This window comes from Arachis duranensis, chromosome 10, assembly GCF_000817695.3.
Source record: "Arachis duranensis cultivar V14167 chromosome 10, aradu.V14167.gnm2.J7QH, whole genome shotgun sequence".
Taxonomy (NCBI): Eukaryota; Viridiplantae; Streptophyta; class Magnoliopsida; order Fabales; family Fabaceae; genus Arachis; species Arachis duranensis.
In genome coordinates, this window is record NC_029781.3 from 105,147,862 (window position 1) to 105,160,760 (window position 12,899).

Consider the following 12,899-nt stretch of genomic DNA (forward strand, 5'->3'; position numbering starts at 1 on the left):
TGAAAGTGACAAGTCCTCCATCATATTCATCAAGCTTTATGAAGAAGGTTGTCTTTCCGGTCATATGCCTAGAGCATCCGCTGTCCATGTACCACATATTTTCCTTCCTCTTGGATGCTAAGCATACCTACAAAATAAGCTCAAGTGACCTTAGGTATCCAAATTTTCTTGAATCCTTTCACGTTAAACCATCTCCTATGTCCCAAATCATTGTAATCAAAAACAACTTTGTAAACTTTATCACCAATCATTCTTTCACCAAAGAAACACTGAACAGGAAAATGACCGCTTCGGTTGCATAACCTACAAAACCTTGGAGTTGCTGTTTTGTTAAAGTAGGTGAGATCTTGAAACCTTGTGTCATTAGATGAAGAAGCTTTATCTTTAAAAGAAGGTTTCTTATCAGATTTATAAAACCCCAAACCATCTTTATCAAAGAGTGGTTTTTGACTAGCCAAAATTTGATTTAGATTTTCAGAACTTTGAGTAAATTTGGCTAAGTCATTTTCAAGACTTTCAACCTTTTTCAGCAACTCTTCATTTTCCTTAAAACAATTTACATATGCAACAATAGAATGGTTACTTTCACAACTTTTAAGTTGGACTTTTAACTGCTTATTTTCTTCAATAAGATCATAAGCAGTTTCGGCCTCCCTTAGCTTTTCTTTGAGAAAATTATTTTCAGCGCTTTTCTTTGAAAAAATTATTTTCAACTTTAAGAATGACAATTTGTTGTTCAAGATCTTGATTATCAGTCAGAAAATATCTTATTTTTTCAGAAAGGTGATCTATCATAAGATGAAGGTCTTCAGTGTCAGGGTTTTGAAAAAATACCTGATATACATGATTTTCCATGAGACATGGCTGTGACTTGGTCTCAGATTCTTCATCACTGTCTGAGTCATTTTCTAAGTCTTTCTATGATGCCATCAGACCCTTCTTCTTCTTTCCCCCTTTTTGCTTCTCCTCTTTCTTTAACTTGGGACAGTCAGATTTGAAGTGTCCCATTTCCTTGCAGGTAACAAGTTACTTTGCTAAGGTCTTTCTTCATTTTCCTTGAGCTTCTGCCTTTGCCTTTGAACTTCATAATTTTCCTGAATTTTTTGGCAAACAACACAAATTCATTTTCAGAGGAGTTATCACTGGATTCATCATCTAGGGAGTTAGTTATAGAAGAAAAAGCAATTCCTTTCTTTTTTGACTCCTTTTTCAAATAAGTGTTTTCAAAAGCAAGAAGGTTTCCTCTCAAATCATCAAGTGTCATAGAATCAAGGTTACTGCTCTCAGAAATAATTAAAGCTTTTGTTTCCCACTCTTTAGTGAGACATCTCAGTACTCTTCTCATAAGCACAGAATCGGAATGTACTATTTCCATAGCATCCAAGCCCACAATGATGGTGTTGAATCGTTCGAACAGTTCATCAATGGATTCTCCTTCCTTCATTGTAAACATTTCATACTCCCTGTTTAACATGTCTATCCGAGTCTTCTTTACAATGGTGGTTCCTTCATGAGTGATTTGCAATTTATCCCAGATTTTCTTTGCTGTTGTGCATCGTGATACCCGTCGGTACTCCTCAAAGCTGATAGCACAGTTGAGTAGATTAACAACCTTGGCTTTTAACTCTATTTTCTTTCTGTCTTCTTCGGTCCAGCTTGCTTCAGGCTTAAGAGTGACTACTCCTTCAGCACTTGCGTTGATCGGAAATTGAGGACCCTCCAGGATAATCTTCCATAGTCTGTAGTCTACTGCTTGCACAAAGATCTTCATTCTCTCCTTCCAATAGGTGTAGTTTTTTCCATTGAAAAGAGGCGGTCTGTTGCTTGACTGTCCTTCTGTAAGGTTATAGGACACCAGATTTGAGCCACTGCTTTCTTCCATGAGGATCTTTTCTCCAAGCTGCAAAGCTTGATCTCTTTGAGACCAAGCTCTGATACCAATTGATGGTTTCAGTGGCTAAGAGAAGGGGGGTTGAATCTTAGCCCCCTTTTTGCTTGATTACAGTTTCTGGTCTTTGAGGAGACTTTTCTGTTTTTGTCTCGTCCCTAGCCACGAGACTTTTTATTTTTGTCTCGTCACTTGGCATGAGATATTTTTGGTTTTAGCTCCTGTGCAGTAGAAACAGAAATGGAGTAGTAGAGAAAGAATATTACACCCAGATATATCCTGGTTCAGCTGCTAGGTGCAATGCAGCCTACATCCAGTCTCCATCACAACTATGATGGAATTTCACTATAATCAACCTGATTACAAACTGTAAAGTGCTAACCCAACTTACAAGGGGATTCCCAAAGAATCATGAAACACAACATAGATGAACAAAGGAACTCTAAGGACATCTATGGCTTTTTCTTTTAATTTTGCACTCTTTGCCTTTTTTCGCTCTATGGCTTTTTCATACAAACCTCACTGTTTGCCTTTTTCCATGAGACTCAAGACATGACAAAATTAAACAGAAAAATTACAAAACAGAATACATTGAAGGAGAAGAAAATCTGTAAGCTTAGGTAGCTATGAGAATCCTGTGCCTTGCACTCTCACTGCTTACTTCTAATTCCTTCAAAACAGATCCGGTTCAGCCACACAGAGAGAAGTAACAGAACCGGTTCAGCCACAGAGAGAGAAGAGGTAACTCATGCAAAACCCAACATGCAAATTCCTCTAGTTCTTCTTTGGTCATCACTCTTCATCAATTCGAGCGCTCCATCCTTGGCTTGCTCTCCAAGATGGATTTCTGGCCCTTGATGCTTCATGATGATGATGGCTTCATCTGCTCCAATCTCTGCCTCTTCCATCACTTCGCCACTCTAGCTACTTCCTCTGGTGGTTGAGTAGAATCAGAGACAAGCCATGCCTCCAAGAATCTCTTCCTTGCTGGCCGAATCTCCTTCTTTCTTTTTGAGTATGAAGAGCTCGAGATTACCTCACAAAATCTTACCACTTTTGGTGAAAATCTCAGCCACAGCATACTTTTATTTTGTTATGTTTTCTTGCCATCATCATGATGGTCTTAAGACGTGCTCCATCTTCTTTTCGGTGAGTAGGTGTAGCTTCCATGACTTCCTGGACAATGACCGAAAGAGAATAGAGAAAGAGATGAGAGAGAATAAACAACTTGGAAGGAAAGCAATTGAATGTGTTAATCAATATAATTACAAAGTTGCTTTTACTTCCCTTAGAGTGGCGTGCAGCACTAAGCAAATCAATCATGTCACTCATATTCTCTCTCTCATTTATGTTTCCAATGAGAAATAGAATCCGTTGGAGAGCATAAGGCAAATGGTAACATTTGCTTTCCTGATGGATTTTGAATCATGCATTGGATCTTAGCATAGATCTTGGGCTTGTAATAATAAAATCAATTTGGCCCATTATAACTAGCTTCAGCCACAAATTAATTTGAACATTCAAGGCTGAGCAAATAGTAAAACACTTGGGCTCATCAATTTTGTTTCGGCCCAAATTCAATTCAGCCATACTCATCAATGTATTATTGTATTAAATCAAGGCTGAGTATAATTGGGCTTGTACCAGAATTTTATTTTCGGCCCATAAAGAAATATGCACAGCAAAAGTTATTACAATTAACATACTTTAATCAAGAATAATTTAATAATTTTGCTGTTAATAATGTTTGATCATCATCAATTTAAATTAGAGTTTTCCAAACTCATCAGGCCCGATTTTCACCTTATTTTTACCCGATATAATCGTGACCCGAAAGTGTATAGGTTTCATCGGGTTTAGAATCGGATTCGAATCTAACAAATAGGCCTGATATATATTTCGAGTCGGGTCTGTGTCACATCAAACCCGGTTTCACCCGACCCATGCACACCCCTAATGGTTGCTGTGCAACATTCTTAAAGTTGGGATTACAAAACATACATAAACTTATACAAAATTTCAAAATTCTGGCACCACAAAATCAATAAATCATGCCGCAGTCATTCACTAGAAAAAAAATTTGTTCTGGAATTGGATAAATCTTAAAATTAGCTCTGTCATAAACAACTTAGAAAATGAAATTACTTTCACACCTCTACATATTAATAATAAAATCTTAAAAATATGTGTGCGATCACAAATTTTTCGTTTTCAACTTTAATAATCTCCATTAACCATAACAATAACAGGACACATGTCGTATCTTCATTCTCTAGTCAATCTTAAAATCTAGCTCAGACACAATTAATTTAAAATTAAATTTTTCAAATTTTAAAACATAATCTTAATCTCTCATTTTTTTTATAATTTTTTTTATATTTTTTTTAGTTTCACCTACAAAAGCGAATGATAAGTAACAAAAATAAAATTCAAATTTTTAAGGACACAAATTCCAGCCAACTTATAATACAATTACATTGACGTTCTTCGTTGTATTTCGAGGGCATGGACATGGCGGCTCAACACCCAACAGCAGCGCTCCTCTTGTGTGAAGTGGTGATGGAGATCCTCTCTTGGGTTCCTGCAAAGCCTGTCACGCGCCTGAAGCTTGTGTGCAAGTCATGGAACTCCATCATCTCCCACCCTCACTTCGTCAAACTTCACCTTCACCGTTCACCCAAAAATGCCATCCTCCTCTTTACGCGAGCACAAGCGCTCACCCTCGGCGAAGAAGAAAAACAGAGCTTAGTGTTGACTACCGTTGAATCTTTCATCCAAAATCCATCATCCTCTCTTGATGCTCAAGAGAATCGCCACTCTCTACATGTAGAAGACTGGGTTTCGGGTTCATGCAACGGGTTGGTTTGTGTGGCCGATATTCTTTTCCACTCCAACGACGATATTTGCGATATCTGGTTCCGTTTATGGAACCCTCTCACAGGGTTTGTTTCAGTGAACACGCCGTGCTTACGTGCCAATGTGCATAATTCTTTTGGGTTTGGGTATGATGAGTCAAGTGACAGTTACAAGGTAGTGACTGTCATTCCGGATTCTTCTGGAACAGTAACTGCGCATGTTTATAGCTTCCGTGATGGTTCTTGGAAGACGATCAACAGTCTCCCTGCTTTTCTGTTTTATGCAGAAGATAATAACGGCCACTTCATCGGAGGCACTCTTAATTGGCTAGGTCTCCGTAACCCGCGTGGAGATGATTATGATTGGGCTGATGTTACACTTGATATGTTAATGATTGTTTCTTTTGACCTGAAATCCGATACACATAAACAGATTCTGCTTCCAAAGGGTATCGATGAAATGCCCCGTGAAGAGCCAATTCTGGGAGTTTGGGGAAATAGGCTGTATCTTCTTCATGATTACAAGAACACTCATTTTATTGCATGGCAAATGAAGGAGTTTGGAGATGAAAATTCTTGGACTCAATTGCTAAAGATTAGTTTTCACCATCTCGGTGTTGAAACGCTATTTCCAGAATTTATATTTGAGAATGGAAATATCTTCATGTTGAGAGGCAGGCATTGTTTTGAGGAAGTTTTTTATGACCGAAGAGATAATAGTGTTAAACGCATTAATAACTTGGCCAACAATAGTTACTTCATTGCATTTGATTATGTTGAGAGCTTGGTTCAGCCTTGTTAAAATTCGGTTCCTATTCGAAGTTTTGCTCCTGCAACTTTTTGTTCTGTTATTTTAAATCCTTATATTTCATGTAGGCCCAGCAAAGTTCAGGTCATTGTGATTATTTTGGGTGTTTTCTTACTTTGTCTACTCCTTGTTGTTGGATCCAAATTTATAGACAGATCACTTTTATTTTGGCTGCAAACTTTATATACACAGGTGCATAAAATTCTAACGTCCTTATCATGACTCCTTTTTGCATAAGTTTATTAATTTTTGCTAATTGTTGGATGAAGTTTACAAACAAATTGATTTTTTCATTAGTAAGAATCTAGAACATGATTTTTGCGACCATCCCATTGTAAAAGTAATGAAATTTTCACTTTCTTTATTTAGTTATTGGTTACTTTATCTTTTCATGACATATGTTTTGTTTGGTGAACAAGGTTGATGGCAAGCTGAAATCTTATTTATAGTAGTCATGGGATTGTACTAATAGGAATGAATAATATGGAGATGAAAATAAATTATGACATCCTATTACCCTGCCAAAAGTACCCTAAGTATGCCCTATCTATGATGTAGATGCTCTATTTATGATGTATATACATTCATTAGTTTATTCTATGGAAATTATGTGATTATGTGAAGGTGGTTTTGATCCTATGTATCTCCATTTTCAATAGTGTTGGAACCAAAAAACTTACGGGTCAGTATTGTTTTTAGTTCTTGTTTTCTTCGGAATAAATTTGTCATGCAGCATATGATTTCTTGGATCTTTAGATACATGTCTAATAGGATAGCAACTAAAATAAGATTGCTTTCTTAGATTGTTACATACATGTCTAATAGAATGGTAGTAACTATGTGTATTCTGAATTTTGTTGCTGTGAGATAGTTAATACGAAAAAAAGATGATAAAATATTGACTAATGAGAATTTTTTGCCACTGAAAAAGTTAGATGAACTAAATTTGGATCAATATTTATTTATTAATAGCTTGCAAAACTTTCATTGTGGAAGAAGTGAATGGAAAAATAAGTGCGTATATGCAAGTTACTAAATTACGGACTTAGTTGTCAATGGAAATATAAACAACAATTTTTGAGAATTCAAAGTTCTCACAATTTTTGAGGAACAGAACTCTTAACGTTTCCGGCAGACCGTCTCTAGGGAAGGCAGTCCGAGAAGGAATGGCATCGATATGTAATTGTTCAAGAGAATTAAGACCAAGCATTAATTTACTGATATGTTTCTGTTATCTACTTGAACAGAAAATTGTGACTCAAGTAGAGAACAACTGGATAAATGAAGTTTAGTCAAGGAAGGAAGGTTGCTGGGTAAATTTCCTTTGAGTTTCGGACAATTGCTTAGAGACAGATGAGAAAGACGAGGGAAGAGTGTAGCTATACCACCCATGAAGTTCCATTCCTTCGAAACTCAGTGTCTCCAAGGAGGGAAATGGTTGAAATGATGGAGAACAACATCCATAAAATTCAGGACCAATAGTCTTCACTAAGATAATATCAAATATGATGAGTTCTTTAAGATCATGAAGCTGTCCAAGAGGTGGTAGTAATGAACAATAGTGACAACTTCGGATGAGGAATTACCTAACCAGTTGGGAAACCAGGTTCCAGCATAGAATTAGATGGTTAGTTTCTTCAAGTTTGTTGAAGGCTGCAGGTGCTCCAATACAAGATGTTGGGACTCTTCAGCAGTGCAGCTATCCCATTCTAATGACAGATCTTCAATTTGTTCTTTCTTCTTCATATTGGCTTGTGAAGCATCACAGGAGTCAACAATGTTTTGTAGCTTTGAAATGCAGAGCTTCCCTTGCAAATTGGGAAATTTTTGCAATTCTCCCACCTTCAATCCATTTTGCTGTCTGCTAACAACAAACCCAGATAAAGTTTGGAGATTTTCTAGTCTTGCTATTTGTGCCGGTATCTCCTGTAATTGAGTTCCACTAATGTCGAGGTGGCGAAGATTCACCAACATTGCTATCTCCTCAGGTAATTCAGTGAGAAATTTACAATCAGACAACAGCAAGCTCTGTAGATTGTAGAGCTTGCAAACCACAGAAGGCAACCTTTTAATGTTAGAGCCAGAGAGATCTAAATGCCGCAAATGTTTTAAAGCTCCAACGGAGTCTGGTAACTCAGAGATATTCTTGTAGTGTGACAAAGATAATACCCGCAACTGTTTTAACTTGGGCAACAAGTCATATATTACCTTGTTTGATAGGTAATAGTCAAATGACCATCCATTCAATGGTAAGGGAAGGAAAACTATCATCACATTTTTTCACAATTTCTTTTCCAATTCCTTCTAGGTTGGACCTTTCACTGGAATTATTTGTTCAGCAAGTAAAGACCAGCAATCTTCACTACCAAGAGATGTCAAATGGAAGATAGGAAAGGTTTGCGTAGCAGAGTATTCAAGTTATCAGTATTTGTTGTTTTGAGGTAACCGATTCAAGCACAGTCTTAGTGACCCTGAAAACATCAAAATCCTTTGAAATACATGCCCATGCTTTTAAATCAAACTTGTCTTTAACTTCATCATCATTTTATAGGAGTTTAGCAAGGGTTGTTTTCCCAATCCCTCCCATGCCAACAATCGCAATCACTCCTATTTTATTGAACACTCAGCAATGTCATCTTCATCTTTCCAAGAAGTGAAACATTAAGCTTCCTTCCCCTAAACAAGTCCAAGAACTCATTGGAAATGATCTTATCCAACAACACCTGAACAGAAGCAGAGAGTAATGCCCCTCACACAATAGCAGCAGCCATATTTTCTTTGGTTTAAATAAGACCCTACAGTTACTAGTAAATAACAGCATTAGTTTACAAGAGAAGTAGTGTGTAGGTAAGGATTAATAGCACACAAATTTCTCACTTCTTAGTGTTTGATGGATTTACAATTGTACTTTAATCAGTTAATGATGATTATTCTTAAGTAATTAGTAACAAGTTAGAACAAATGAATAGGATAAAATAGAGAGCCATGAGAGGACTAAAATGTGGTTTATTGATTCTATCAGCAAATGTTATTACAGTCTCTCTCTCTAATTTTGATCCTCACTAATTAAAGAAGAGGGGAAGAGAGGAAGAGAGAGAGAGCTGAATTCTTATTTTAGAAGTAGAATTTAATCAGAAACCAAATGATACGATTAGAAGCAATTAGTAGTAGAATTTCTCTCAACTAAGATACTTCATTTTCTTCATATCCAGATCCAGATTATTATTATTATTATTATTATTATTATTATTATTATTATTATTATTATTATTATTATTATTATTATTATTATCTGATGCATAATTCTGATTTTTAAAAATACAGAAAGATATTTATTTCAACAAATTAAAAGTGTATGTAATTTGTATTTTTAAGAGAAGATGACACTTTTTTTATGAAATGTCTAAAAAACATTCCATTCTCTCAATTTACAAAACTTAAAATTAAGAAATTAAATAAAGAAGTGTAATGAAAATAAAAATTTAACAAAATTGAAAAGAATGCTTAGCACCTGCGAGTTGCTAGAGTTACAATCACATTGTTGTGTGCCTTTCTCTTATTGTTTTGGTGTGGCTTGTCTTATTGGTATTTCCGGCGGGTCCAAACAACAAAAATAAAAAAAAAAATTAAAAAACCTCTTGCTCCCAGTTTGTGCAAGTTACAGTCATGGTTGCTCTGCAACATTTTCAAAGTTGGGATCACAAAACATACATAAAACTTATACAAAAAATTCAAAATTTCAGCACCACAAAATCAACAAATCATGTCGCGGCCATTCACCAGAAAAAAAAAAAGTTGTTCTGCAATTGGACAAATCCTAAAATTAGCTCTGCCATAAATAATTTGGAAAATGAAATTACTTTCAAACTTCTACATATTAATAAAATCCCAAAAATGTGCGCGCCATCAGAAATTTTTTGTTTTCAGAAACGACGTTAATAATCTCCACTAAGGCACTAACACAACAATAACAGAACACATGTCATCCCTTTATTTCCTGCTCAATTTTAAAACCTGGTCGCTGGAGACACGATTAATTTAAATTTAATTTTTTAAATTTTGAAATGTGATCACTCATTCTTAAATAATTTTTTTATAATTTTTTAATTTTATTTATAAAATAAATAATAAAAATCACACTTTATCCTTTAAAATAAAATTTAAAATTTAGAGAATTCAAAATTTTAAATCATATCCACTACTTATAATACAATTACATTTACGTTCTTCTTCGTTGTATTTCGAGGGCATGCAGATGGCGCCTCAACACCCAACAGCGGCGCTCCTCTTGTGTGAAGTGGTGATGGAGATCCTCTCTTGGATTCCTGCAAAGCCTGTCACGCGCCTCAAGCTTGTGTGCAAGTCATGGAACTCCATCATCTCCCACCCTCACTTCGTCAAACTTCACCTACACCGTTCACCCAATAATGCCATCCTCCTGTCTACGCGAACACCACCTTTCCCCGACAAAGAAAGAAAACAGGGCATAGTGTTGAGTAGCGTTGAACCTTTCATCCAAAATCCATCATCTACTCTTGATGCTCAAGAGAATCGCCACTCTCTACACGTACAAGACTGGGTTTTGGGTTCATGCAACGGGTTGGTTTGTGTGGCCCATATTCTATACAAGAACCATATTTGCGATATCCGGTTTCGTTTATGGAACCCTCTCACAGGGTTTATTTCAGGGAACTCGCCTTGCTTATGTGTCAATGCGCATAATGTTATTGGGTTTGGGTATGATGAGTCAAGTGACAGTTACAAGGTAATGACTGTCATTCGGGATTCTTCTGGAACAGTAACTGCCCAAGTTTATAGCTTCCGTGGCAGTTCTTGGAAGAGGGTCAACAGTTTTCCTGCTTTTCCGTTTTCTGCTGAAGATATTGGCCACTTCATCGGTGGCACTCTTAATTGGCTAGGTCTCCGTAACCTGCTTGGAGATGATTATGATTGGGCTGATGTTACACTTGATATGTTAATGATTGTTTCTTTTGACCTGAAATCGGATACACATAAACAGATTCTGCTTCCAAAGGGTATCGATGAGATCTCCAGTAAAGATCCAACTCTGGGAGTTTGGGGAAATAGGCTGTATCTTCTTCATGATTACAAGAACACTCATTTTATTGCATGGCAAATGAAGGAGTTTGGAGATGAAAATTCTTGGACTCAATTGCTAAAGATTAGTTTTCACTATCTCGGTGTTGAAAGGCTATTATTCCCGGAGTTTATATTTGAGAATGGAAATATCTTCATGTTGAGAGGTAGGCATCGTTTTGAGGAAGTTTTTTATGACCGAAGAGATAATAGTGTTAAACGCGTTAATATCTTGCCAACAATTGTTACTTCCATGCATTTGATTATGTTGAGAGCTTGGTTCAGCCTTGTTAAAATTCGGTTCCTATTCAAAGTTTTGCTTCTGCAGCTTTTTATTCTGTTATTTTAAATTCTTATATTTCATGTAGGCCTAGGAAAGTTCATGTCATTGTGATTATTTTGGGTGTCTTCTTACATTAGCTACTTCTTGTTGTTGTGTCCAAATTTGTAGACAGATCACTTTTATCATGACTATTTTAACATCCTACCTACTTAATAAAACTAATCACACAAACAGATGATAATAGTCTAATAATGTTTGATCATCACTTCAATCCAGTTTTAGTTTTTCAAATTCAACATGATGTATATACTTTCATTAGTTTTTTTCTTGGAAATTATTTGACTATGTAAAGGTGGTTTAAAAAGTAAATTTGTCATGCAGTATATGATTTCTTGGATCTTTAGATACATGTCTAATAGGATGGCAACTAAAATAAGATTGTTTTCTTAAATTGTTACATATATGTCTAATAACATGGTAACTATGTGTATTCTGAATTTTGTGCTGTGAGATAGTTAATACAAAAAAAAAAGACGATGAAGTATTAACTAATGAGAGAATTTTGTGTGACTGAAAAAGTTAGATGTACTTAAAATCTTAAAATGATGTTGTAGAGAGACGATTGGGAGGGGAGGGGTATCATAACAAAAACTTGATGAGGGAGCTGCTTTTAGAATTGATCATACCATATGATCGTCCGAAACGAGAGGAAAAGACGTTTTGCACCTTGGCACTGCACGATGGACTTTGATACCTGGCTTTCACTTTACATCCAAGTGTCTCAGTGTTGATTTCATCCAACAAATCGTCAGCATCAAAGACAGCTTGTGTGAGCTCATTCAGCCATTCCTCTACAGCAGGATTTATGATCTGCTTCTCCTCGGCATCATTTAGAACAGCTTGATCACTCAGCAATGTCATCTTCATCTTCTAAGAAGTGAAACATTAAACTTCCTTCTCCTAAAGAAGTCTAAGAACTCATTGGAAATGATCTTATCCAACAACACCTGAACAGAAGCAGAGAGTAATGCCCCTCCCATAATAGCAGCAGCCATATTTTCTTTGGTTTAAATAAGACCCTATAGTTACCAGTAAATAAAAATATTAGTTTACAAGAGAAGTAGTATGTAAGTAAGGATTAATAGTCAAAATGGCTATAAGAAACTATGGTAATAATTAAGCAACACTTCAAAAGTTAGACAGAGGCTCTTGTTAGGAAGGATAAATGTAATAGGTGGTTGATTTGTTTTTGTGCTATCATCTCGAATACTTAAGTGTAAACGACAGGATAGAAGTAATAGAAGGATGAGGATAACTCTCTTGACTTTTTGTTTCCATGAACCTATGTATTTATAGACCAAAAGCCATAGATTATTTTCATAACTTCATTTTCAATTGATTTAAGTTAAACAACAAGTCATGTAATTTCTATTGAGATGCTGATAAATCATGTTAAATGTGAAGGTCATGGTTTTATTAAATGAATAGATTCTCTATTTTGGTGTCATTTTAAATGTGAAGGTCATGAGAATTTGGTTTTGATCATTATATATTTTTCTGCTTGTATTTTCAGTATGTTATGTAAAATACTTTAGTTTTTTTATTTTTTTTGGGTGACTATATAAAATACTTCAGTTATTGACAGAGAAAATCAATCATATATTTTATTACTAATTTATAGGCAAATGAGTTTTTTAAAGAAAAATCAATTGGATGTTTTATATGTAAAAGTAAATTTGATGATTTATAGTGTTTTAAATTTTAGAATAATTTTTTATTATAATAATTAAAAATTTTGACATTTTGATTGTTTGAAAAACGTTTGCATGAATAATAAATTTTTAGAATTTAAAATGATTAAAACAATTAATAGACAAACGTATTAGATTTTAATTGCATATACTTTTTTTTATTAATAAAACAAAGACATCAAATAATAATTTAGTTAAATTATTAAAGTTTTACTTA

At 35.2% G+C, this 12,899-nt stretch overlaps 2 protein-coding genes and 2 pseudogenes across 2 annotated transcripts; 2 read left to right on the forward strand and 2 right to left on the reverse strand.

The window, feature by feature from the left end:
- Window positions 1-4,393: 4,393 nt before the first annotated feature.
- LOC127739561 (F-box/kelch-repeat protein At3g23880-like) lies at window positions 4,394-5,545 on the forward strand. The gene has a single exon (XM_052255750.1). The coding sequence runs from the start codon at window positions 4,394-4,396 to the stop codon at window positions 5,543-5,545; it is 1,152 nt and encodes a 383-aa protein (XP_052111710.1).
- Window positions 5,546-6,524: 979 nt separating this feature from the next.
- LOC107471684 (putative disease resistance RPP13-like protein 1) lies at window positions 6,525-7,822 on the reverse strand (annotated as a pseudogene).
- A 1,984-nt stretch (window positions 7,823-9,806) lies between these two features.
- LOC107471683 (F-box/kelch-repeat protein At3g23880-like) lies at window positions 9,807-11,042 on the forward strand. Its single transcript, XM_016091172.1, has 2 exons — window positions 9,807-10,815; window positions 11,017-11,042. Exons 1-2 carry the CDS (start codon window positions 9,807-9,809, stop codon window positions 11,040-11,042), a joined length of 1,035 nt encoding a protein of 344 aa, XP_015946658.1.
- A 528-nt stretch (window positions 11,043-11,570) lies between these two features.
- LOC127743097 (putative disease resistance RPP13-like protein 1) lies at window positions 11,571-11,986 on the reverse strand (annotated as a pseudogene).
- Window positions 11,987-12,899: the final 913 nt, after the last annotated feature.

Excerpts from the sequence above, each read along its gene's own strand:
- LOC127739561 (XM_052255750.1), top strand. The coding sequence starts at position 4,394 with ATGGACATGGCGGCTCAACACCCAACAGCAGCGCTCCTCTTGTGTGAA.
- LOC107471683 (XM_016091172.1), top strand. The coding sequence starts at position 9,807 with ATGGCGCCTCAACACCCAACAGCGGCGCTCCTCTTGTGTGAAGTGGTG. Across the intron at positions 10,816-11,016 it reads AAATATCTTCATGTTGAGAG|GCCTAGGAAAGTTCATGTCA; the intron begins GTAGGCATCGTT and ends TATTTCATGTAG.